The sequence below is a fragment of the Mesoplodon densirostris genome, chromosome 10 (assembly GCF_025265405.1).
Source record: "Mesoplodon densirostris isolate mMesDen1 chromosome 10, mMesDen1 primary haplotype, whole genome shotgun sequence".
Classification (NCBI taxonomy): Eukaryota; Metazoa; Chordata; class Mammalia; order Artiodactyla; family Ziphiidae; genus Mesoplodon; species Mesoplodon densirostris.
In genome coordinates, this window is record NC_082670.1 from 31763436 (window position 1) to 31790277 (window position 26842).

At 56.6% G+C, this 26842-nt stretch overlaps 1 protein-coding gene across 1 annotated transcript; it reads right to left on the reverse strand.

The window, feature by feature from the left end:
• Nucleotides 1–6958: 6958 nt before the first annotated feature.
• Nucleotides 6959–22780, reverse strand: VEGFA (vascular endothelial growth factor A; the record flags this gene model as incomplete). Its single annotated transcript, XM_060111442.1, has 8 exons — nucleotides 6959–8865; nucleotides 11095–11226; nucleotides 12375–12428; nucleotides 14291–14320; nucleotides 14676–14752; nucleotides 15569–15765; nucleotides 18933–18981; nucleotides 22004–22780. Coding segments are annotated over 8 exons (1338 nt in total), but the record flags the coding sequence as incomplete, so codon positions are not given.
• Nucleotides 22781–26842: the final 4062 nt, after the last annotated feature.

The following is a 26842-nucleotide window of genomic DNA, read 5'->3' on the forward strand; positions in this document are numbered from 1 at the left end:
TGATCCCAAATCCTCTTCTCCTACACCCTGTGGCCAGTCACAACAGCGACGATAGCTGACCCTTTGGGAGAACTCGCTACATGCCAGTCACCGCCCTCAGTCCGTCCACATTTCTCCAGGCCTCAGGTATCATGGTACCTGTTTAATAGACAACAACTGAGTCTCAGAAAAGTAATTTTGCCCCAGAACACGTCTAGAAATTGTCAGGGTTGGGCCTGTGTTTAGGGTTTGGGTTTTGGACATCAGGGACCCAGAATTACCCGTCGGGATTTGAACCCAGGCAGTCAGGCCAGGCTAGGCCAGAAGTGACCCAGTGTTATCACTTCTGTGGCTGCCAGATAGCAGGTTATTAATAGCTGTGAGGTGTTTATTATTGCTGAAGAGTCAGCAGCTCCTGGAGGGGAGCGCAGGGTCATGGGACTCCAGCCAGGTCAGCCCCCCTCTCACCAGCCCCATGGGGGCTTGTCCTGAGAAGGCGGATCGCTCAGCTGGGTCCCACAGCCCCGGGAAGCCTTACCCAACCAGGCGGCCGCCCCGTGACTGGGAGTGGTGACCCCTGTCACACTTGTGAGTGTGCGAGCTGTGTGGATGGTTCGTGCGGAAGGAGACCTGTGACCTGGCGTCTTGCTCCGGGGGAGAGGAGGCGGTGAGGGTGTCTGCCAGGGGCTGGCCTCCCCACGGTTCCCAGACTCAGGAGCCCAGCAGGCCCTGAATCCAGGCCCAGCATCCTCTCTCTTTCTCAAGCTGGACAGAGAGGAGCAAGGATGGAGCAGCTGGGAGGGACACCATGGGGAATGAAGCAGAGACACCTGGGGTGGAGGTGGAGATTCTTCTGGAAACCAAAAGCAAACAGATATGCAAACACCCTCTCTGAATTATGTCCCCGGAAGTCATCTTCCCGCTGCCTCCCCAGGAGATGGCAGCTCACAGCTCTCAAAGTCCCAGGGGAAGCATTCTTCTCCCTGCCCCATCCCAGAGCCCTGCTCCCACCCCACCTGTACCACAGACCTTTCCCCCAGAGATCCTGGAACCCTCCTGGGAGGGCTTCTGCGATGGACACTCCTGAGGGCCTGGCTTGCCCGAGTCCTCAGCAGGGGAGCAAGGATGTACACTTGCAAAGGTGGGTATAAAACCCAGTCATGGTATTTTGGTTTAAAAATTAAAAAGTGAGGAGGGAGAAAAACAACCAAATTATACTAAAGTAAGAGAAGGAAAAGGCATTGACGTGGGCACTAGAAATAACAACCTAATTATAGTGACCATTGTGAGCACACCCTACATACCAGGCACTGTACTGGGTACCTTCACACGTCAACATCACTTCCTCCCCTCAAGCTCAAGGGCAGGTATGATTGTCCCCATTTTGGAGATGAGAAAGTCGAGGCCCAGAGAAGTAATTTGGCCAGCAACAGACCCAGGATTCCAACCTAGGTCTGTCAGAAGTCCTGGTGGGGCTTAGGGCAGCCCAGATCAGGCTCTGCAGAGGCAGCAAGCAGGGTGTTTGAGGAGAGGTCCCTAAGGGCCGGCCTCAAAGGCCATCACCCCTCTTCCTGGGGACTTCTGGCCTCCGGATGGCTGCAGCAGCTGCAAATGGGGTGGGAAGTGGGGACACAGTCTCCCCACAGGGAGCCCAAGGAGGTGATAGAATGGGGTTCTCAGAGGAGACAGGCAGAGCCCCAGGAGGGAGGTACGTGCTGGCATCTGCCCCACTTGGAGCCAGACCTAGGGAGCATCAGGGGATGCGTGGGGAAACATCACGGCCCAGCCACGCTTGGCTCATAACAAATACAGAGAAAAGTCGAGTGGGGACTGCAAACGTGCACTGGGAGGTGAGGGAAGGTTGCAGGCCCCAAAAGGGCTCATCAGGCGCCAATATCCCATGATTCCAAACATCTACAGCAGCCGAATGAAGGCGAGGGAGTGCCTTCCTGAGAATGGTGTCCATCTTAATCAACAAAGAAATGTCTGATGGCAGGGATTCTGTCCCCTCCCTCAAACTAGAAACTCTGGGAGGGCAGGGAGCACCCTGAAGGCAAGGACCATGTCAGCCGCCTCAGACTGGGAGCTCCCTGAGGGTAGTACTTATACTTTCTTCACTAACAGACTAACCACCCAAAGGCAAATGCAACCTTTTAAAATCTGTTTCAGCTCTCGGTCCTCTGGTCCTGAGGGGACCCAGGCCCGGTCTTCCTCCTATAGGCCCCTAGGCCTGACGGGTCCTTTTCCTTTGAATCCCTGTTCCCCTCGGTTCTAGCTCATCCTCCTTTGGAGTCACTCCCATCTCCTCCTCTGCAGATGCTCAGCCAGGCCCTATCTTTGCCTTGCATTTTCCCTTTCCAGGCAGATTATAAATATTCACTGATTCCTTCCCTGCCCTCCCCTGTTCCCCATGTCCTGATGGATAATGTCCTGTGGATGCAGCTGAATTATCTTCCCCCAAGAACTCTGAGGCCAACCTGGTGGGGCCTCCCAGAGGTCATCTCGTCTGGCCCCCATCTTTAGGCTGGTACGTGCTAAAGCCAGCCCCGGTAAGTGAGAGCCCATTCTGCACCAGGGCATAGCCCACATGGCTGCTATTCCATAAATTCTGGAGGTTGCAAGGGAGGAAGGGAGGAAGGGAAGGACAAGATTCCATAGCCTTTTCCTCCAAATCCCTTGTGCTTCTCTCTCTGCCAGTTCTTCTCAGCCTCTAGCCTCTCTCCCTCATGCTATAGATGAGGCCCACTTTCTTTTGGTGAGACTTCAATAAAACTGAGTGGCTCTCCTCATTCTAGAAATTTGGACAATACTTTGTCCTGCCTGGGTCAGCCCTTGCCCTGAGTCTTCCCACCAAGGCAGACTGCTGCTGGTCTCTGACTGCTTTATAAATATCCTTCCTTCCTGGAACCTCCCTCCGCCCCCTGAGACCATTATGCATCCAGCTAAGACTTATGGATGGGAAGGGACAAAGGTCCTAGCCCCAAAGAAATGACCATTTAGTTAGATGGTTCAGATATGACTGGTGAGTAACAACTACCCCAAAACATCATAGTCTGAAACCACAACAGCCATGTATTTACTCACAACCCTGTACATTTGGGCAGGAGATTGCTTCCCTCCTTTTTGTGTTGTGCAAGAGTGGCTCACCTGGGGCTAGAGAATCCAAAATGACCTCACTCACATGTCCGGGGCCTCAGCTTGGGGTGGTTGGAACAGTTGGGGGCTGCCTGAGCCCCTCTCCTTCTCTCTACATGGCCTCTCTCTCCAGCAGGGTAGTTGAACTTCCTTACAGCATGGCAGCTGCCTGCTAAGAGGGAAAAAATGGAAACTGCAATCTCCCTCAAGGCCGAGGCCCGAAAGTCCCAGAACATCTGTTCTGCCACATCCTCTTAGTCAAAGCAAGTCATAAGGCCAGCCCAGATTCAACAGAGGAAAAGTAGACTCTTTTTCTTGCAGCATGCAGACGTAGGGGTGGAAAGCGCTGCTGGCAGCCATATTTGGACCCAGGCCACCACAATGGCACTAACGCGTGAAACTGATCCAGAATCACCAAGTTCTGTATGGATCCATCCAGCCTCCTTACAGGAGGAAAGAGTAGGCTGTCAGGTTCCTTGGAGAAGAAGTACCCAAAGGCCTTTGGGGCTGTGGCCAGGGTAGGTTGCCCCTTAGGAAAAGGGGAAAGGGGCTCAGGCTGGGCAGAGCAGTTGAGAAGGAGCGCTATGTCTCCAGGGAAAACAGTGGCCAAACCAGAGGGGAGGGTGTGAGTCCCACAGAGGGGAGAAAGGCTGGGACAGCTTGGCACTGAGCCTTGAGAGGTCCTTTGGGAAGGCTGCAGGGGGTATATGAGCAGGTCTTATACAACTGGGGGATGCAGCATGTTCGTTTTATCCTTCTTTTTCTCCAGAGTCTATTTAAAGACTGTTTCTGTCTTCCAGGGCTGCGTGTTGCAATCTCTTCCATCTTAGGTTTCAGATCTTCTACTGACGAGCCCAGCCCCTGGAGACATCTCTTGCCTTGCCACGCTTGGGGAAATATGGATTTCAGCCCTGGGTTTGGCCACTACCACATCCTCCCCCGTCCCACTTTTCTTCTGCCTGTTTGTATTCAGTCTAGACGATTCATTTTTATTTGTTGATGTTCTGCCCTAGCCTGGGGCAACTGTGGTGAGGTGGGAAGAGCACTGGAGTCGGAGTCAGGAAAGCTGGTTTAAATTCTGGCTTGGCCATTTACTGGCTGTGAGTCGATTCAAGCAAGTTATTTACCCTCTCTGACCCTCATCTACCAAGTAGAAATAATGAGCCCCATCTCCAGGGTGGCTAAAAGGAGGAAACAGGGCCTGGCACAGGGGAAGAGGCCTCTCTGTTCCACATCCCCACCACCGACTCTGAGTTCCCCTCTCCTCGCCCAGCCCTGCTCAAGTCCCCACCTGTCAAACAGCCTGTCTACCTACCACTCCCGCCAGTGCCAGCCATTACCTACCTCCATAGTCTTGGGATAAAACAAACCCTCAGTCACCAGGCTTCAGTTTCAACAATGTCAGTCAGATAACAAATGTTTATTGAGCATGTCCCAGGCACGTTCTAGGAGCTGGAGATACAATGTACAACATTGAACAAAACAGATAAAAATCTCTGCCCTCACATTGCTTGCATTCTAGTAGTGGGGGAAATAAGAGGAGGGGTAAATTTTAAAGCTACACTGTCCAAAACGGTAGGCACAAGCCTCATATGTATACTGCAATACTTGACATGTTGCTACTCCCAATTGAGAAGTTTGATAAAAGCAAAATACACATCAGATTTGAAGACTTAGTACCGAAAAACATAAAATCTCTCATTAATCATTTTTATATTGATTCGATGTTGGGATGATATTTTAGATATGCTGGGGTTAAGTAAAATATATGAGTAAATTAAACGTCACCTGTTTCTTTTTACCTTTTAACATCTGGCTCAGAGAACACTTTAAATTACATACATGGTTCATTCACATCATAGTTCTATTGGACAGACCTGTCCTAGAGTATGTTCGATGGTGGCATCTGCTATGGGAAAAAAAGAAGTATGGTGAAAAGAGGACCCCGAGTGCAGAGGACCCCGAGTGCAGGGTGTTGATTGTAAATGCAATAGTCAAGCAGCCTTGCTGAGACGGTAACAAAACTTGAAGGTGAGAGAGCCGCGCATGCCACATCTGGGGGAAGAGGACTCTAGGAAGAGAGGACCGCACGTGCAAAGTCCCTGAGGTGGGAGTGCACCCGCGAGGAACAGAGAAGCCAGTGTGGCTGGAGCTGAGCGGCCAAGGTGGGGTCAGAGGTCATTGAGTTGGGGAGATCAAGGCAACACAGATGGTGCAGGGCCTTTTAAGGCCATTGTATGGACTTCGGCTTCTTTCGCCGAATAAAACGGAGTCTGCAGAGTTTTGAGCCAAAAGGTAATATGATTCAGCTCACATTTTAACAGGCTCACTCTGGCTGATGAGAATGCAGGAGAGAGAAGAATCTGGGAGGCCAGTTGGAGGCTCAGGCAAATATCCACTTGGGATGACAAGAGCCCCGACCTCACAGGTCTGGTGGATTGTGTTAACCAGCGGAAGAGCCACAGGTGGAAAGCGCTTGGAAAATGAGCACTTAACTAGAACCAAAGCTGCACGAGGGCAGGAACCTCGCCTCCCTTGTCCCCCCGACCCAGTGTGGCCAGGAGAGGCAGGTGGTGCCCTCCCTGATCAGCCACCGAAGTCACCGCTACCCTCCTCAGGGTGTCTCCCACAGGAGGATTACAACAGCCTCCCTGCAGGGGTGTCCCTGTTTAAAACCCATCAACTGCTGCTCATCCCCAGGTCATAGGCTCTTGGCACCATGGGTGCGGCAGGCAAAGGCTATTCCTGCCTCTCTCTCCCACCTTCATCCCCTCACCCACTCCCTGCCCGAGTCCTCCCTCCATGCCTTTGCTCACACTGCCCCTTCTGTCTGGGAAGTCGGCTTCAACCCTTCCACCCGCCCCTCCATGTTCTGTCTTCTCCTTCACACTCTTTCAGGGGCAGCCTAAAGGTAATATAATGAGCAGACCTCCCAGACTCTACCACCCCCAATCCATCCCCACTCCCAAGCTGGATCAAATGCCCCCATCAGAATTTATGTATTTTTCTATTTGTGGATTTATAGTTCTGTGTCTCCTCACCCACCCTCACCAGATCCTTGAGGGGTGGAATTGTGTCTTATTCATAACAGCATCCCTTGCCCTGGCACGATGGCTGGTGGCCCAATAAATACGGTTTGAAGGAATAAAAGAGGCTAGAGAAGTGGATTTGGAAGCACTGTTCATAAATGCCAAAGACCCAGACAGCTTCCACCTTCCCCAGGCCTGCAGGAGAGCTGGGCCTACACAGCAAGGCAGGGCAGGGAGTCCCCTCAGGGGCAAGTGGAACTGTGGGCCCACCTTCCAGAGGCTCAAGGAACTCCAGGACTACTATGTAAAACTAATTTACACCCTGAGGGTACAGGCCCCACACAAGCACCCCCTTCCCATTCCCAGCCTGTTGCAGCCAAGGCTCCAGAGCCAAACCCAGCCCCCTCCTGTCCTCTGGGAAACAAGCTCAGAGACGTGGCCAGTTCCTTCCCTGACAAGGGACATTGCCTGCATCACATGACTCCTGAAGGCACCTCTACTCCTTGCAGGGCCCTTGGCTCCTATCTAAGGAGCTGTCTCTCCCTCCCCCACTTCCACAGATGGCAGAAGATGAACGAGCTCCCCCAGGACGGGCCCAGCCAGAATGGAAAGACTCTGGCCCCCGGCACAATGAGGTGGGTCACCGCATATCCTACACACTTGGAACCCCTTTCCCAGACCTCAGGCAAATGCCATGTTTCCCATGGGAGGAGGGAAAGGGGGCAGGAGGAAGTCTGGAACAAAGATTCAATGGAGAAGGAGAAACCAGGAGGAGCTTTGAGATCAGAATTAAATTCTTTAATACAAAATGCTTTTTTTTTTTAAGATATATCTGTATTTCTTTGTTGTTGTTTAAAAATAAATATGTACTACGGAATATCTCGAAAAACTGCACTAGAGACAAAGATGTGATGTTAATATCTTTTTCCCCCACAATTATTACGGATAAACAGTAGCACCAATAAATAAATGATAACAAATATTAAAATTAAAAAAGGAGAGAGATTTAGTATGTAGAATTCTCTATTTTTTCTTGTTTTGTTTTTACATATAAAAAACAGAATAGCAATGTCTATCAGAATCATATATACATAAACATATATATATATATATTATATATATATACACAAACACAAGTTGCCAAATATATATATAGTATGTAGATGTATATTGAAACCTTATTTCAAAGGAATGTGTGGTGGGGAGCCAAGGGAAAGGGGAGGGCAGAGCTGAGTGTTAGCAAAATTAAATATCTGTTCAGGACAAGCTAGTGACTGTCACCGTTCAGAGCAAGAGAGATTGGAAACAGGAATTTTATACACAAAGACCAGTACAAATAAGAGAGAGTGAGACAGCAAGAGATGGATCTCATAAATAGTTGAAATTAAATATTAACCAAGAATACTGAAAAAAACCCTACTCTTTAATTAAATTAACTGTTTTAATTTCTAATTAAAAGGGCATATTAAATAAGTACCATATATAAAACACTTCTCTTTTCTCTGCCTCCAGGGTGGGCACGGGGACCCTGCCCTGTCTCTCTATGCCGCAGGAAGGGTCGGGTTGGGGGATGGAGGTGGGTTAACCACTCACACACACACAGCCAGGTCTCCTGGGGGGACAGAACTAGTGGTTTCAATGGTCTGAGGACATTGGGCCCTCCTGGGCTGCGCCCGGGAAGCGAAGCTGGGAGAGGGCCAAGGCAGGAGGCCCTTCCCTCGGAGGACGAGCTGCCACTGGGTGGCCCTTCCTCCACCAACGTCTCTCTTCTCTTCGCCAAGGCATGTCAGTGGCCTCCTGGGCATCTCGGAAGCGGGTGAGAGGAGGTGAAGGCTGCCCAGACTCCTGAATCTTCCAGGCAGTGCCCCTGGGGGCACGATGCCCGTGCAGCACGTGGAGGGGTTCTCCAAAGCACAGCAGTGTCCCGAGGCTCCCCCAAACTCCTGGTCAGAGCCAGCGTCCTCGTGCCCTGTACCTGTTGCCTGTCTTTCTGTCCGTTTGACTCGGGATAGAGGCTCGGGGCCAGGGCTGGGTTTGTCGGTGTTTCCAAAAGCAGGCCAAATTTGCCCCCGTGCCCTGGCCTTGCGCGTTCCCAGGCAGGGGAGGGGACCCTGGCTTCCCTAAGAGGGATAAAAAGATGATGCCAGAGTCTCTCCTTCCATCCTCTTCCCTGTCAGGATCTGGGTGGGGACATTCTCCTCCCAACTCAAGTCCACAGCAGTCAAATACATCCAGTGAAGACACCAATAACATTAGCAATGTTAATTTAAAAAAAAAAGAATATATATATTTTATATATATATATATAAAATATATATATTTATTTTTATATATTTTATATATATATATAAACGTATGTATGTGGGTGGGTGTGTCTACAGGAATCCCAGAAATAAAACTCTCTAATCTTCCGGGCTCGGTGATTTAGCAGCAAGAGAAATAAAATGGCGATCCAATTCCAAGAGGGACCATGCTGGGTCACCCGCCCGGGAATGCTTCTGCCGGAGTCTTGCGCTCCGGACCCAAAGTGCTCTGCGCACAGCCTCCTCTTCCTTCATGTCAGGTTTCTGGATTCAGGACTGTTCTGTTGATGGTGGTGGTGGTGCGGGGGCAGCGGCTATGGGTCATTCTGTGTCAGTCTTTCCTGGTGAGACGTCTCGTTCCCAAAACCCTGAGGGAGGCTCCTTCCTCCCACCCAGCTCACCGCCTTGGCTTGTCACATCTGCAGAGAACGGGAAACAGAGGCTGGGGGTTAGGGCCAGGGGAGGAGCCCCGGTGGGGAGGCTGCAGCCTCCCCTTCCTGCAGCCCGAGGCCAGCAGGGGAGAGGACAGAGAAGGCACGGTCCTGCCTCTGGGAGAGTGGCAGCTACGTCCGGGGCTCCCAGTCTGCCCTCTGGAGTTTACAGTCTAGTTGAGACAAGACCAAGACAGAATGACATCTCATCACAAGCAACACATAAACATGTCCCAAAGAACAGTCCCTAGTTGACATTTAAGAGCTGATAGGTGAGCAAAGTTGGACCAAGTTAATCAGCAAAGCCTCCCTGCAGAAGGAGATGTTTCAGTGCAGTCCCTATGGTGCCGGTTTGGGGGAGCGAGTTGGGAGAGCAAAGGATACGGCCTGTGCAGAGGCCAAGCAGGCCAGGAAGCTGGGGAAGGGAGGCTCCCAAGAGAGGCAGAGCCAGCAGGGCTTGGGGCCCTGGGAAGGTGAGGGACACACCTCCCCTCGCCATGCCCACCGTCCTGGCCTCGGGTGCAGGCCCCAGGTACCAGGCTGCCTTACCTTTCCAATATGCTATTTAACTTAGGGTCGTGGAGGCAGAGGGGACTTCTAGAACTTTCCCATCATGCCCCTGCACCTGGGCTGCTCGCCTTTTACCCTCCCCACTTGAAGAGAGGTCAGAGCAGGCCCTGCCCTTCTGAGAGCCCAGGAATGGGGATCCTAAGCCTCCTATTTGAGGACTGAAATTCCCCCATACAGCCAGGTGAGAGGATGGGTTCGGGTAACTTCAGTTAGCCCCCAAGTCACTGCAGACATCCCCCTATCCCATCTCTGCAGAATGATCACCGTGGTAACCCTAAAATGGCAAATCCCTGATCTTCTCGGAGGCCCCTGGGAGACGTGGAGACCCCTCAGCCAGCCCTGGGGTGAGGCAGAACCCCCACCCCAGCACGAGTGTACACTTCCTGCCTTCACGTACCGCCAAGACAGACAGAACCCACGCTAACACCCCCAGGGCCTGGTCCCCAGCCTCCCTGACACTCACAAGCCACAGGAACACGGGAGACGGGGGAGAGAGCTACACTCCAAGGACCCTGTTAACCAATGAGGCATCTGGACTAGCTGGGGGCACCCTGGCCCTGCCCGGGAATCCCCATAAAAGCCTCTCCTTCCTGGGTGAAGCTTACACTGACCCAGAGGGCTCCTTGCCTTTGAGTACAGGCCAGACGGGTATAAACACCAGTGAGGCATCAGAAGATTGCCAGCCACCTGCCACGGCCCCGTGCTCTTGCCCTCACCCCTGAACCCGGTCATGTATTCACTCACACACTTGACACTTCCTTGGTCCCTGGTGTGAACAAGGGACAGAGGCACAGATGCCTGGGAGCGGGGGGAGTCATACAGATGAATAAAACCTAGGCCCAGGTGTGAGGAGCTCACAGCCTAATATTAGGAGAATGGGTGTGGCTCCCTCCCTCCACCCATCCTAGGGGCATTTGGAAATAGGTGGGCTGTTTGGGGTTGTTGCCGTGATGACTGGAGTATTAAGGTATCTAGCGTCCCCTGATGTTAAATCTCCTATCTGCCCTAAACCAACAGGCAGAGCCCACGCCCTCCAGGAACCCAGTCTGAGGATGAACTCAAGCCCTGTCCCCAAGGAGAGACACTGAGGGGATGAGAAACCCAGCGGTGCAGACCTCAGAGGCGGTGGTGAGGCCCCGAAGTGTTTGCGCTTTGTAGAGGCAGTACCCGCCCACACCGGGAAGGGCCCTCCCTATTAGCAGCAGAGGTAGGAATCACGACGACGTCAGAACCGACAGCCACTACGAGCAGGACCACAGGACACAACACTCAGCCTGCGTCCACACCACCACAGGAAGCCACCCTGGCCTGCCCACTCACGCAACCAGGGCAAGCTCTGAACTGGCCCTGGCGGGCCGGCCAGCACCTGCTGCCCAGCGCAGGGGCCCCGCGAGCAGAGAAGGCGGCAGTCACCAGGCAAGCAGCTAGAAGCTGAGCAAGCAGCTGGCCCCTTTCAGGTGCGCGTTCGCTCGCTCTCGCTCGCTCTCTCTCTCTCTGTCTCTCTCTCTCTCTGTCTCTCTCTCTCTCTCTCTCTCTCTCTCTCTCGCTCGCTCTCTCGCTCTCTCGCTCTCTCGCTCTCTCGCTCTCTCTCTCTCCCCATCTCTGTGCAAAGCCCCTCTCTGACTTGCTCGCCCTCTGGGAACCAACCTGCAAGTACGTTCGTTTAACTCAAGCTGCCTCGCCTTGCAACGCGAGTCTGTGTTTTTGCAGGAACATTTACACGTCTGCGGATCTTGTACAAACAAATGCTTTCTCCGCTCTGAGCAAGGCCCACAGGGACTGCAAAAGGCAAAAGGAAAGACATCTAAGCTAGAGCGTCAGCAGAGAGAGAGAAAAAAATCCATGCAACACCCCCTACCACGTCAGCAGCTGCACCCCACCCCGCTCACGGGCCCCACACCCTTCCACGCCCTGGAAGGGTCCGACACCACAGCGGAAGACAAGAGAGAGCGGCGGAAAGAGGCGGCACTGGCTAGGAAGCCTGCCTGCAGGAAGAGGCGGACGCACACGGGCAGAATGCAAGGACGGGGGTGCTGTACGGGGCAGCGCTGTCCCACGGGCACAAGTGCAAGTCTCGGGCCACAGGGCCCCAACGGCTACCACCCCCGAAAAAGCACACCTTGACTCTCCACCTACTGGGGACGGCAATGGGGGCCACCTCCTCCCTGTGTGAAGGCTCATGCCCAGGCCCCTCCACCAAAGGGGGGCTGAAGCAGGGAGTGACGGCAGGCCAGGCCCAGGGGCGGGGTCCACAGGCCAGGCCACTGGTGGCCAAAGGGTGCCCCACAGCCTCAAACCCAGAGGAAGAGGCCACCCTACGGGAAGGCTTCTGTGGGTGCCATGGGTTGGGCTGGAATAGGGGGCTCTCCTCCAGAGGCCCCAAGTCCACAAGGAGGGGCCGCAGTGCTGTTTGACGCCACATCCTCCTTCGGCCAGCAACGAGCTGCCTCACCTCATCCGCGCCCCTTCCTCACGCCACGTCTGCCCTCCCCACCCCCACCCCCACCCCCCAGCTTCCGGAGAAGTGCGGAAGCCTAGAGCAGTGGAAACCAGTTGGGTGAGCAGGCATCAGCGCCCGGCACCCGTGCCAACATGGGCCCGCCACCAGTGCCCAGTGGGTGAGGGGAAGGCGGTGGGTGCCCAGCCAAGCCAGAGGCCCCTCCCTGAATCCTCCAGGCCCACTCTGCCCACCCTCCCACCCCCAACCCTGGACCAGCAATGCCACCACCACATCTACCCATCGGTGCCAATTAGTGGGGTGAGAGTGAGAGAGAGACACTAGGGAAGAGGGAGGATAGGAGCCAGGGAGGGGGAGCAGGAGGGAGGCAGGGTTCCAGGGTCCTGCAGGCGTGAGTTTGATTGGGGGCTGGGGAGGCTCCAGGAAGCGAGACTGCGGCGGCACCACGTACGCGCTCCAGGATTTATACCGGGATTTCTTGCGCTTTCTTTTTTGCCCCTTTCCCTTTCCTCGAACTGATTTTCTGGAAAATAAAAAAACAGAGACAGACAGAGAGAAAGCAAGGGGGTAGGGGAGAGGAAAGGAAGCAGTGAGGAGGGCAGGACACAGGACACGCTCCGAGGCACGAGGAAGATCTTGCACACGTGCACACACGCGGGATGGGCCAGCGTGGCAAGCACTCAATGGCGCCTTCTTCTCACTTTACCCTCGGGCGGGGCGGCGCGTGGGGGGGGGGGTGCGGGTGGCAAACCCAGCTCCTAGCAAGGCTGTGTGTGTGGTGAGGGGAGCAGAGGCTGGGTGGAAGGCACTGGACCCAAAGGCCTCCACGCTCATGGTGTCTCCTGGTCCCAGGCAGGGGGCAAAGCCTAGAGGGCAGGCTCTCTTCCCAGCATCCCTGAACAAGTCTGACTCTGAAGGTCAGGGGCCATAAGAGGCCAGAGTTTGGGGAGAAGGTCAGAGACCTGACTCGATGGGGGCCGAGGGAAGGGAGTGCAAGCTGTACTCCAGGCACCTTCTGCCTTCATTTCCAAGTACCAGAGCGAGGGGTCCCTCCAGGGGCCCTGCCTCTGTGAATCCCAATGTAGGGGAGCAGCTATCTTGGGAGCTGGCACAAAACCAAGGGTGGCACATGAAAGGCGCCAGCCAGCCCAGCCATAACCTGGGCTGAGAGGCGGGGCCCCAGGCAGGCAGCAGGGTGGGGTGGGAGTTAGGGAGGCGTGGGGAGGGGGGCCTGGGCGGCACTTGGCGAAGCGTCCTCTCCCCAGCCTGTCAAAGCCTGCTACACCATCTCACCAGACTCTTTTCGGAGACCAGGCGAAACCCCACTCTCCCTGTGGGCAAGGCAGGTGTTTGGGGAACAGGCAAGGGCAGCAAGCTGAAGCCTGTCCCTCTCAAGGGAACCAGCCCTCTCCACACCTGCCTGGCCCCAGAGAATGCCCCTCAGGATGGCTGCCACATGGGAGAAATGAAGGGGAAGGGATGGAGGAGAGGGGCAAGTCTGTTTCCTCTCGGGAGAAAGTTCTGGAGGAAGGAAGGTCTTCATTCACACGCGCACACACACTCTCTCTCTCTCTGAGCCTCCTGTCCCCAATCACTGCTCAGCAATCCTGAAGTTGGGGACTTAGGGAAGAGGCAAGGGGTTGAGGCCTAGGGGGCTTCAATGTCACCAGAGCGTTGGGGGCAGACAGGATGATGGGTGGGGGAAGGGCAGAGGTGCTCTCTCTCAGTCTCTTCCCCTGCGGGCTCTCTCCCATGCCAGCCACTCGCCCTGTCTTGAAGGATCACCGCTGCCAGACCTCACCCCCTGCTCTATCCTGACCTGACCCTCCACACTGAGCAACTGAAAGCCTCAGGATATGGCCAACATTCACCTCCTTCTCCCTGGCCAAGGGGGCTGAGCGTCTCTGGCCTGCCTCACTCCCGCAGGAGGGCACGCACCAAGAAAACACCCCAGCTGGCCCCAAATCCAACCGCACCACCACTGCAGCCACCAAAAGAGGCCATTTCCTCTAACACACAAAAGCTGGCCTCTCTGCCACCCACTCCCTCTCCCTGCCATGGGTGACAGGAGGCTAGAGCAGGCCCGGGAGCCAGCATCCACAACGGCCCCCAACCCACCAAGACCGCAAGTCCTGGCCGGGAATGGCCCGGAGATGCATCGTCTCTTCCAAAGGAAGTTCCAGGCACCAGGCTGGGTTTTGTCAGTTGTTCTATAGCCATAATCCTGGAGTTTGCTCCATCCCATTGCTGCCACCACAAGTCCCCATGAAACCAACTCTCAGACCCAGTGAAGCCATCAGACCCCCCTGAGAGAGGAAGCCAAGAGCCCCAAACCAAGACAACCAGCCACGTAGAGGGAGAAGAGCGAAAGTCATGGCCACTTACTTTTCTTGCCTTGCTCTATCTTTCTTTGGTCTGCAGTGGGTAGAGAAAAAGAAAAGAACAAAACGGAGAGGAGTTCAGATGGTGATGGTAATGAGAACAATAATAATAATAATAATAATAATAAAGACTTAACATAGTATTTATGATACATCAGTACAGTTTTAAACTCTTGACATATAATAACTCATTTAATCCTTATGACAACACTAGGCAGTACATACTATTATTGTGCCCATTTTACAGATGTGGAAACTGAGGCACATTGAAGTTGGAAGGTGGAAATGGGCTAACAAGTGGAACGTACTTAACCCTGGCCTAGAGTGGGCCCCCTGAATTCGTTCAGCAGCCATTCACTGAACAAATGACTCCGTGACTCCATCCTTACCTGCATTCACATTTGTTGTGCTGTAGGAAGCTCATCTCTCCTATGTGCTGGCCTTGGTGAGGTTTGATCCGCATAATCTGGAGGGAAAGGAAGCAGATCACAGCAGTTAGTGACCCAGCCAGCCATACCCAGGTGGGAGACCCCATGGCTCCTGCCGCTCAGCACCCAGGGGTTCTACAGAGCAGGGAAGGGTGGTGGAAGTACGGGGGGACCAGGGGCTCTACCAGAAAGAGCCTCAGGCCCACCCCAACTCCCCCCGCCCCGCTGACCTCGAGGAGCCCCTGCTTCTCTTGAGGGCAGACATGGCTTCAGGGTTGGCCAGGCTGGGAATTTGGGTCCTGGGTTCTTGCCACTCCCCATCCCTCCCCTCCTCTTATCCCCTCCAGGCTTCACCCTACCCCCAGTAACTACCCAAGAGCCACCCACTCCTCCCTGGGGTCTCAGAGTTCCCTCCAGCCCCATCCAGGCTGAGATGTGCCCCATCACCAGGCAGTACCAAACGACTGGCTTTTTAAACTCTCCACAGACCAGGCTCATCCAGCTTCCCAAACAGAGCCCCCAGGGAGGGAGGGCTCTCTCCCTCCTAGAGAGAAAGGGAGGGGCTCCTGTCACAGGTGTCAGGCCCCTCCTGAGCTCGGGGGACAGAGATCAGGGAGGAGGAGGAGGTGGTCGGGGCTTGCTGGAAACCTGGGCTCAGAAATGCAAGCATCTCTTTCTCCAAAGAGGGTAAGACCTCCATACTTCCCCTTGACTGACTCAGGGGCGAGAGCTGGGCAAGGCAAGCCTGGCTCCTCCCTTCGAGAGCTGCCCAGGAGAGAGGGCCGGGGACCACCTGTTGGCAAAGCCTAATGCCCCCCCACGCAGCCCCTCCCCCGCTCCCCACAGGTGCCCACCTGCATGGTGATGTTGAACTCTTCAGTGGGCACACACTCCAGACCCTCGTCATTGCAGCAGCCTCCACACCGCATCAGGGGCACACAGGACGGCTTGAAGATGTACTCGATCTCATCGGGGTACTCCTGGAAGATGTCCACCAGGGTCTCAATTGGACGGCAGTAGCTGCGCTGGTAGACGTCCATGAACTTCACCACTGCATGGCAGGGGGTGACACATGAGCCCAGCGGGTCACTTTAGAGGTGGCCGGCCCTTCTTTCCACCCAGCTCTGTAAGGCCACTCCGTTCTGTGAGAGGTACTCACTATAGTCCTTCTGAAAATCTAACTTAAGTCTCTTGGCTGCGGTTGAAGTCCTTTCCTAGCTTTCCACCACCAACACTGATAAAGGCCTGTTTTTATTCCAAAGACCACATGGCACTGATGTCAGGTTCTAAGGGAGTCGGCCTGCACATCTGATCCCCTTGCCTCGCCATGACAGCCAAGCCAATCCCTAGGTCAACCTTGATGCCAGAGGACAGTCTGAGTATGAGTATACCTGTTGGGGGTCTCTAAGCTTCCCGTGAAAGGAGGAGCAGCCAGCTTGGCAAACCCCCTCTCCATTTCCCTCCAGCTCCCCACAATAACTGCCATACCATTAACCAACAACCACTTACTGAGCACTTCTTTTAGGTGTCACCCCAAACAATTCTCCCCACCATGGTACTCTGAGGTTCTAGTAGGACCCCCCATTTTACAAATGGGGAACTAGAGGCTTACAGAGGCTGAGTAACTGGCTCCAAGGCCACACTGCCAGTAAGTAACAGAGTTAAAGTCAACTCTGACATCAAAGCCTTCCCAAGCCAACATCCTATGAAACAGAGGGGAAGCATCAGGGGGCACTTTGCCACCTGCCAGACCCCCTCCCCGAACTCGGGCTGAGGAGGTGGTGGGCATTGGCACAGGGGTTGGGTCTGCCTGGAAACAGCAGGTGGCTATGGGCGGGAACACTGTGCTGGACCTGCCAGCCACCGATAACCCCACCCAGGAGGGCAAACTGCTTGCATCATGGAAAAAACGGTGCCGCCACTGCAGTCACGGAGCGTTTCTAGAAGCTGATCTGGAGGGAGACCAGGGTAAAGACAACTTCCCAGGCTGGCCGTGGAGCCTGGGGTGCACCGGAGCATGAAGGGGTAATTCTGGGCCACAGAGGTAGGGCCCCTGAGAATAAATAAAGTCAGAACTCTGAATGACTTCTCCAAATTGTGGCCTGGCCTGCCACTCCCCATCACCCCTCCACCACCACCACAGAGCAATCCTGTCCCTGAAATGAGTTTCCCCTGAATAGAAGGGAAGAAGCAGCACCCAGCCAGCGAGGAAGCCTGGGCTCTGGCCAGGACTTGGTGTGACCTTGGGACAGCTCCTCCCTCTCTAGGCCTCAGACTCTGCACATCTGTGTAAGCGGGTTGGGCTGATCTCTAAAGACACTGAAACAGAGGTTGAAGTATAGGGTTTTGCCTTCCATCTCCAGCCCTAAGAACCAGCGCCCTTTTCTCAGCCCAGGTGATACAAGGTTAGAACCCCACCAAGACATCTGAAGGGCATACCCCCAGCTGCCTCTTCCCAGAGGCCATAGCTGAGCCTCTCCTCACTCCTCCCTCCAGAGTGGTGAAGGAAGATGAGCCTGGGTGCTGGGGAGGGGGGTATATATAGTGGATTAGGGAGAATGTGAGGAACTGAGGGGAAGTGGGGAGGCTATACGTGTGAAAACAGGAAGGAAAACAGTGGGGGCTCCCAAGCCAGTCCTTGGCCTTGCCTGAGGTCTCTGCTCCCCCACCCAGACAATGGGCACAGAATTCCCCACCGCTACAAGGGTTAGGATCAAGCGTCATCAAAAAGAGTATAAACAAGACCAGGGATCTGAAAAAGTCCTTTTGTAAGCCAAGTCTATATTGAAGAAGATGACTAATCAAGAATTCTTGCCCTGACACTTCGTCGTGGCTGGGGATAGAGGTGGCCAAGACTTCAGGGCCACAAGGACAGGACGGCAGAACAGTCTGGCCTGGGTCATGGCAGTTGGTAGCTGATGGTAAAAAGATCCAGGGTGGAAATTCCTTGGAAAAGCTCCCTGGAATCCTCAAGGCCCACAGGAGGTAGAGGGGGGTGACTTCACCACACCCTTCGCACCCCAGCCAATACCTCCAAGGAAAGCTGTCCTGCTTTTGCTCAGGCATGGGTGCACATACACTCCAACTTCAGGCTTCGTGGTTTTCCTTATTTCTCTAAGACAACCGTTACCCCAGCAAACAAAGACCATTTGTCTTGCCTCTCCCAGACCTCAGAGAGAGACCAGTGGAGGCTGAGGCGGGGTGGGTGCACCCTGGGAGCGGAGGCCTGTCAGTGGCACAGGTGGGGAAGCCAGGCCCTGGGTCAAGGAAAGGGCTCCTGAGTGAGGAAGGAGGCAGAACTGGCCAGGCATCACCACCAGCCTGGGGAGTAGAAACACTGCCCCTGGCCACCATCCGGGCCACTGGATTTGGGTCAGGGAAACGCGCCTGGAGGAAGACCCCAGGGCCTTCCCTTCTCAGAGGTGGGGAGCTGGGGGAGTGGCACATCAGGCTGCAGCAGAGGCCACATTCAGTAGTGGGGAGAGCCAGGGCATCCCTAGAGAAATGGGAGGATCTGTACTCCAAACCGCAGGAAACAAAAGGCAGGCAGACTCAGGCTGGGCAGAGGGGCGGGGCTCCTGGGAGCTACAGCCAGCCCTCTGCTGGACCAAGAGGGAAGTTCACAAGCACCCAAACCTACTCCCCAGGAGGGCAGGGGGGAGGCTATAGGGCTTTCTCTCTCCACCCCCAAAGGAATGCCAAGCGGGGGAGGGAGTTCCATGAGCCTGGGCCCTCTGCACCTCCAGCTCGTACGCAGCCAGCAATCTAGACAGCAGGGGTCACAGCCTCTGCCACACAGACCCCACAGGTGGAATCTGGCTGGGTTGTAAGTGACATGGAGTATCCATCCTCCCCGGGGAGCAGGGGGGACAAGGGACACCTCCCCTGACACCTGGGATCCTTGAACACTATTTGTCTTCCTGGTCTGTGCTCGCAACTCCCTCTCCAAATAAAATTTTACTGGAAAGAGCAGAAGAAAAAGACCACAAGTCCTATTTCTAGCCGTGGTCTGAGTAGTACAGACAGAGTCCTCCAGAATGGAAGGGTTAATCTCCCGGAGCTCACCTTTTCCTTTCTAGATCCCCAGATTCCTGTGCCCCTTCCCCACCCAAACCCCAACAGACCTGAGAAGGAACCGGGCCTTCCCACCCATGCCCTGGGGGATCAAGCGACGGCCCCCCATCCATGTGCAGGGGTGGGCGTTGGGGGGGGACTTACCTTCGTGAGGTTTCTGCTCTCCTTCTGCCATGGGTGCAGCCTGGGACCACTGAAGACAAAACAAAGAACGAAGAATGGGCATGGGCAGAAGCAGGGATGCACAGACCCAGCCACCCCGCCCCTGCTCCCTCCTTAAGTCCCTCCCAACCCGCAGCCTCTGGCTTCTCCGGGGCCTCTGAATGGAGCAGGGCACCTCCGGGGGCTCTTCACAGCACAAAGCACCACCCCTGGACTGCTCCAGTTCTGAAGCCAAGGAAGATAAAGACTGACCAGATATTGGGGGGGGGGGCTCAAAACACAGGAGGAAAACACCAGAATGCTGTGCTGCCCAGGTCCCTGCCCCTCCCCCACATTTCCCATTCCCAGCCCTCACTGGCCCCTTGCTGAGCTAAAAGAAGTGAAGTCTCTCAGCCCCCCTGACTCCCTGGTCCAAAGCCACGGGTAAGTATTAAGGTCAAACAGGAGGACAAATTTGGACTGGGGCAGGAAGGAAGGACTGGGGGTGAGAAAAACAACATGGTGACCTTCTCCTGCTGACATAACAAATACCAGGGTGCGCTGGTGCTGGGGGGGGCGGTACAGAGGACCGAAGGGCACCAAGCACCCTCCCCCATCCAAACTCTTCTATCCTCAGGAATACTTAGCAAAGCCACAGGTTGCCTAGAGGGTAAAACATGGGAGGAAACCCTGGGGGAGGGGAGGGCCCCATTTTTCCCCGCGCACCCATCTCCCTAGAGCCTGAATTTATCTCCAAAGCCCCGAGCCTCGGGCTCCCACCTTGTTCCCTGGTTTCTTCTCCCTCCCAGACTGAGGGGGGTCCCAAGTCCCTCTCACCTGCTGGGCACCTTCCTCAAAGGCAACCAGGGAAGCCTTTTATGCCTTAGCACTGCCCAACCCCTAGGGGGCCCCCTGCACTACCTAGGCCTGAGGCCTCTCATCCCTCCCCACCCCCACCAGATCATTCCTCCCCTCCCCAGAAGCTGTGAAGGTCAACTAGCCCAACCATGTGGACCTGACAGCACCCCATAGGCAAAGGCTTCTCCCAGACCTTCCAGAGGATCTCCAGTTGTCACCAACTGCCCACCCCACCTGCCCCTCTTTTGGGGCAGATCCCGAGCAGCAGAGCTGAGCTCTAGCCCACAGAACTGCAGACTCTGCAGAGACTCTGACTGTCTGTCTGTCTCTCTCCTTCCCACACCACCCCCCAATACACCCCAGACCCCCAGCCTTGCCTCCAGGGCCAAGGTCAGATAACAGTTTCCAGGATCCCAGCTGGAGCCTCCCCCGACAGTTCCCTCAGGGACCCCCCTGGAGTCTCTGCCTCAGCCCCTCACCCATTTCCATGGCAGCCCCTGGCTTCCCTCTGCCAACATTCTGCCTATGCCCTCCACTCCTCCTGGGCCCCAAAGAGCAAAGGGGTCAGAAACTTCATACCCCCTCCAAGTCCAGGGGGCACTGGGAGGGGCAGTTCTGGGCGGGGAGGGGCCAGGTGCCCTTCTCTGGGGGCCTCTGAAGGTCACACTGTGGCCAGGCGGCCTCTCCTCCCCCTCCCCCCCCCTTGGAGGCCTGGAGCCAAGGCCTTTGTGCCAGGGTCTGAGGAACTCCGGGTGGCAGCAGGGACCCCGGCCCATTGTCTTCCTTCTGCCACTCTCTAAGGGGATTCTGTGGCTAAAGGAAGAGCGGAAAAGGATCCCTTAGGTGGTTTGGGGAAGCAAGGTGGGTGGGCAAGTTTGGAGTTCCGAAAAAACCACCTGCTCCTGCTCCAACGCCCATTTCACCAGAACAAAGTGTGTTTGCAAGGCTGGCAGGAGCTCCCTCCAAAGGTTCGGGGAGGGCTAGTCCCACACGGCCCATGTCACAGCAAATTTCAAACCATTTTTCCAAAAAGTGTAAAGCGGGATGAGGACCCTCTTTAAACCCTCCCTTAGGCCACCCCCATGAAAGCTAAAGCACAGCTCACTCGGAAGTGTGGGGGAGGGGAGGGAAGCAGACTGTCACCAAGTCGGGACTTTAGGTTGAGTCTCGACAAAGCACCCGGCTGGGCCCAGGCAGCCCGACTCCTGACAGCGATCATTCTTTTCCCGGACTCTGGGGCCGGAGAGAGGTTAGATGGGTCTTCTCAGCAGAGGGGAATAAAAAATAAAGAGGTGGCAGGGGCTTCTCTTCGAGCAGAGAGGAAATGGGGAAGGGACGTTAGGAAATTCCTCCTAGGAGGGGGTTAAGGGCTGGGGACAGCGGGAAGGAATAGGGGTGGTTCTCCGGGTCCTCTGCATGGGACTACCTCGAGAGGTCACCTTCCCGCGGAGGGCAGGCGGGGGGAGGGGCGCCGCTCGCCGCCCCGGGTTCCCCGCTCGGGCCGCCGCGGCTCCGGGAACACGCGGCCGGCCAGGCCCGGGCTGATGTAATCGGCTCCGCGCCGCGCGCGCCCGGCCGGGCGGGGGAGGGCGGGCACCGAGCGGGACGCGAGCTGGGACGGGCGGGGGTGGTGCGGCGCAGGTGGCCCGGCGGAGAGGGGGGCTCCCAGCAGCAATCCACCCCAAAACTTTTCCCCAACTCGAGGCGAGGGCCGCAGAGATCGAGCGGCAGTGACAGCAAGCCCCTCTCTCGCCTGCACCCTGTCTCCTCCACGCTCTCTGCCCTCCCCCGGTCCAAGGTCCGAGCACCCCCACCCCCGCCCGCTGGGCTCCGGCTCCCGCCCCCGCTGCCCGGACTTCCAGTTCGTCGGGGACCAGCGGCCGGGAGCAAACTTCAGCCGCCAGCGGCAGCGCAAGCCCAGCCCCCTCAGCTGCCTCCTCCGGCTCCCGCCCTCCGCTGGTCGGCCCAGATCCTACGTGCGGTAACTCTGGTGGGTGGGCAGGGCCCGCGTGGGCGGTGAGACTGTGTCCCGGTGTCCTCCCACCTAGCGCGCGCCCCCTCCCCCTACACGTATGAAGACAGAGGCGAAGCCGCGCGCCTGGTGCCCAAGGACCCGCGTGGGGCACTGAGCCCCCACGCGCGCACTCGCATGCACGTCCCCAGCCGGGAGAGGCGCTCGCAGCGGCCCGCGGCGCCAGGCGGGCACGGCGGCTTACCTTGGCATGGTGGAGGTAGAGCAGCAAGGCAAGGCTCCAATGCACCCAAGAGAGCAGAAAGTTCATGGTTTCGGAGGCCCGGCCGGGGCCGGCGCGGCTCGCGCTCCCTCTCCGGCTCGGGCTGCGGGGCGGCCCGCTCTCCTCGGCGCCCAGGCGGGGGCCTCTTCCTCCCGGAGCCGAGGCCCGGGCCAGGGCCTGAGGCGCGCGCGCGGCTGGAGCACTGTCTGTGCACACAGCCGCGTCACCCGTCCATGAGCCCGGCTTCCGAGAGCCGAGTCGCCACCGCGGCCCCCTCTCCTCTTCCTTCTCTTCTTCCTCCTCTCCCTCCTCGGACTGCGGCTCCTCCCGGCCCGAGCTAGCACTTCTCCCGGTTCCGCTCGGCTCGGCTGCCCCGGCGCGGACCACGGCTCCTCCGGAGCGAGAACAGCCCAGAAGTTGGACGAAAAGTTTCAGTGCAACGCCGCGAGCCCCGACCCCCTCCACCCCGCCTCCGGGCGCGGGCTCCGGCTCCTGCCCGCGGCTAGCCGCCGCGTCCACCGTCGGCCGCCGGCCGGGGAGGAGGTGGGCGCTGGGGCAGGGGGCGGTGTCTGTCTGTCTGTCCGTCAGCGCGGCTGGTCCGACGTGAGATCCCGAGGGGGAGGGCTCGCGCCGCGCTCTGGCGGTCACCCCCAAAATCAGGTCACTCACTTTGCCCCTGTCCCTCTCGTTTCTCGCTCGCCAGCGCGCGCTCTCTGACCCGGTCTCTCTATCTTCCTCCACTTCTCTTTGGAGCTCTTGCTACCTCTTGCTTCTCTGCTGGTTTCCAAAATCCGAAGTGATTTGGGGGAGTAAGGAGCAATCTCCCCAAACGGTCGGCCCGATTTAGCGGGGAATGGGAAGCAAAAATAAATTAAAAGGGGGAAAGAATACGGTTTAAAAAAAATGTTTCAGAATAAAAGGAGGAGGGTAAACCCTGGATAAATGAATATCAAATTCCAGTGCGGAGACTCCTGGCTGGTGACCCCGCTGGTTCGTCCGCCTCCCCGATGCGTCTCCCGACCGAGCGCCGCTGCCGCTGGCTCCACTCGCCCCCCGCGCTGCGGCCTCCTTGCAGCCCGGCTGCCCCAAGCCTCTGCGCTCCTCACCGCTACGAGCCGACTAAAAAGAAGGCCTGGCCCCGCCCCGACACGCCCAGGGGCGGGAACAGGCCCAGCCTCGGCTCCTTGAGTCCGTCCCCTCCGCGCGTCTTCGGCCCCTGGCGCTGCCTTCGCCAGGGGACCCCAAGCGAAGCCTGGGACCCCACCGACACCAGCGAAGCGAAACCTCGACCCCCCCCCAAGGTTCACAGCCTGAAAATTACCTATGCGCCCCCCTTTGCCCGGAGACACACACGCCCGCGCGGTATTTGGGGGGAGGAGGGTACAGGAAAGTGAGGTTATGTGCGGACAGGACTCGAGAGCTATTCCCTCTATGCTGGGAATATTGGAGGGGGCAGGGGTTTGGGGGAGTCGGAAGGGGACTGGTGTAAAGAGGGACACACAGATCTACTGGAATCCTGGGGTGACCCCTGGCCTTCTCCCCCGCTCCAACACTCTCAGCAACCCCCCCAACACACTCAAACGCGTCCTCACTCTCACGCAGATGCTGCTCTCCCTCTCCCAAGTTCACCCAGCTTCCCTGTGGTGGCTGAGCGCCCCCTAGTGACTACCGTCTGCACACCCCAGCTCCGGTTCGAGAGGCCTCAGGAAGAGGGTTGAGGGAGATTACCCCTGATATCCTCATTTCTGACCTCTCAAACAGTGGCATGTTTGGGACTCAAATGGCCCCATGTGCACAGAGCCCAGTGCTGGGCACAGAGGGCATGATGTATCCATCTGGACACTGTGCCCTTCTGGAGACCTCATCTGGCCTGTTGCAGCCAACAGGCTGGGGTGACTGGGGTCCTTTGGGAAGTGTTCAGGGAGTCTCCCCTGGGGAGAAGTATTTGGCACCATGTTCGTGGGGCTGAGAACAGGAAGCCGTGTGGTTCTGGGGTTAGTCAGTGGCCCAGAGGGAAGAGGACCTGTTGGAGCCCACGTATGCACTGTGGAGTCTGGCAGAGCCCAAAGGGAGAGGCAGCTGGGCAGACAGAGGCCCTTGTTCCTGCTTCCCGCACCCCCACCCCCCGAGATGCTGCCAGGGAACTGAGGCCAGGGGGCTGGTGGGGGCGGATGGAGGCCAGGGCCTGAGTGATGATTCAAACCTACTCACCAGCACTAAGGAACGTCTGTAGGCCAGCTGCCCAGAGCTCCCACCAGGCCGGAGGCCAAGGCTTCTATCAGCCCCAGAGTCCAGGCTCACAGCTCATCTTCTGAACAGAGTTGGGGAGTTCTCCTCAGCAGCCCCCAGACCTCCAGGATCCCTTGCCTACTTCTCGCAGCTGGCAGTCTCTTCTCCCTTTACCTCAGTCACCCCCGTTCCTTCAAAGCCTCCCTCTCCCCCAGCTCCTCATGTCTTCCCTAAGTGCTCCCCAAGGCCCCCCAACTCACCCTTGCATACAGGAACCAGCCTGGAAAAATTCCTGGTTGGGCTTTGACCCAGCAGCTCCCAGGCTCCCCCAGGGAACAAGGAGTGGGGGTGATACCTGTGGGAAGAGAGGGACTAACTGGTCTTATTATTCATCCATATCTGGCCAGGGCCTGGCCTGGGGCTGATGTAGCCTCTGTGAAGGCCCGGGCTGAGAATGGGAGCTAGGCTGAGAACACAGCAACTCCTCAGCTCATGGCGCTGTGGTTTGGTGGGGGTGGGAGGTTACCCCTTTAGTACCCCTGTTCCACAGGAGTGGTGTCCTGAGGCCCTTACAAGCAGAGGGGCTGGCTCAGCCGCCACCCTATCGCACCCTCTCCACCCTCTCCATCGTTCATGCCTCCAGTCCCATCTCCACCAGCTGGCAGGCTCCCCAGCAGCAGGGACGAGGTCTTTTTACCATTAGTCTCCACCTCCCAGGTAGTGCTCCTCACCAAGGCTCCACCCTCCAAGATGCCACGTGGGACATGGAAGCGAAGCCACTAGACTTCCTCCTTGCCCAACCTGGTCCTTGTCTAGCACCCCCAGAACACAAGATGTGGGCACCTTGGCAGGGATCCCCTGCCTTATCCCTACCCTGGGGCCGGCAGAGCCCAGGACAGAGGCTCCCCGCTTCACCACTGGGGGTCACTCTGGCCCCCTCCTCTGCATCCCTTCTCATCCCAGCCTTCCTTGGCCCCCCGGAGAGGCCTGAAGAGGTCTTAATAAAGGACCCTGAAGTTGAGAGGAAGACGGAAGGGTTCCAAGGAGGAATGGCCATCAGTTGTCACTTAATAGCCACAAGTCTCTCCCCAACCTGAGCCAACCATTCCCCATTCAGCAAAGTGTGTTACAGCAACCTCTGTGAGCTCTGCTCAGGAAACCAGGGGAATGAGGGAGCAGAACTGCAGCCTTGCCTGAAGGGTCCTGAGCACCCTTCACTAGGGTGAGGAGGGGTCTCCCATCTCCACCCTTCATTTCAGAGCCACAACCTGGTGGTGACTTGGGGGTGGGGGGTTGACTCTGGGTCCCATCCCCCAATGTGATGTCACCAGCTTTCACAATAATACACTGTCATGGATCCAACCCCATGGGTTATCATCAAACTGAGAGCCCCACGCTCCGGGGTCTTCAAAAATGGGGGCCAGAAACACACAGAACAAGAACACAAGTCAACAGCCATAAGACCGCATCACATCTCTATAGCATCTTCTCCTTCCATGGACTTAATCCCCTCCAACAAACTTGATTCCACTTATCCTCCCTCTGCAGGCTGCTTCAGGACAGGGACTATCAGGGCAGACTTTCCCCCAGAGAATTGCAAGGGTACAGAGGGACCCAAGGTCACCCAGCAACATGGCAAGGAGGGGTGGGGGCATGTGGAGCAGCGAGCAACCCAGACAGAGGTCACGCTGGGCCCCCTCAGCGGCAACCTCAGCCCCACTCGGAGGGCCCCACCTCACGGCCAGGGCAGCCTCGGCCTGCAGCTCTGTAGTAGTTCAGAAGGAGCCAAAGAGGAAGGGGAAGGTGTTCCAGGTGAGGGCGAAGGGGAGAGAAGGGCAGAGGTGGGTGGAGAAGCGCATGAAAGGTGTGGAGAAGCGCATGAAAGGTGTCCAGAAGCCAGCAGTGGCCCCAGACAAAGGGAGTAGTGATCGGCCCCAAGGCACAATAGCTGTACTTTGTCCTGATGTCTTGACACCTCTGATGTTCAGGGTCGCTCCCCCTGTGTGGGTGGAGGCTGTTCCCTGCGTGGGTAAAGGGGCAGAGCCTCTCTGAAGCTAGAAGCGAGATGGGGGAGAGAGGCGCTGAGTCTCACTGTTGTCTAAACATTTCTCCAAGTGGTTTCTCTGTGATGGAAGAAAGGTGTCTCACTCACTCCATCCCCCAACCCCCAGGTGCCTAGCAGGACACAGAGCTGATCCACAGCAAGGGTAAGAATAGAATCTGTTGAATGGAAGGAGAGAGAATTGGTTTGGTCTCCCTCAACTCTCACTCTCTCTCTCACTAGGTCTTTACAATAAAGCAATGGGAAGATGAAGCAAAACCAAGGAAGAAGGCCCTCTTTTTCCAGTGCCAATATCATATTCCCATCTGGTTTTGGAGGTCTGACTTGGAGTAATGATGCCAACTGGGGAACAAGATTAGAGCAGAGGAAGCCCAAGAAGAGGAGCCAGTCAGGAAAAGGGAGGGAAGAGGGAGAGGAAGCAGAAGGGGCAGCGTAGGGTCACTGTCTGAGGGAGCACCCCTACCCACAGCAGCCCCAGACCCATCAGCCACGTCTCTGCCCCTCCTTCACGGGCCTCAGTTTCATCCCCG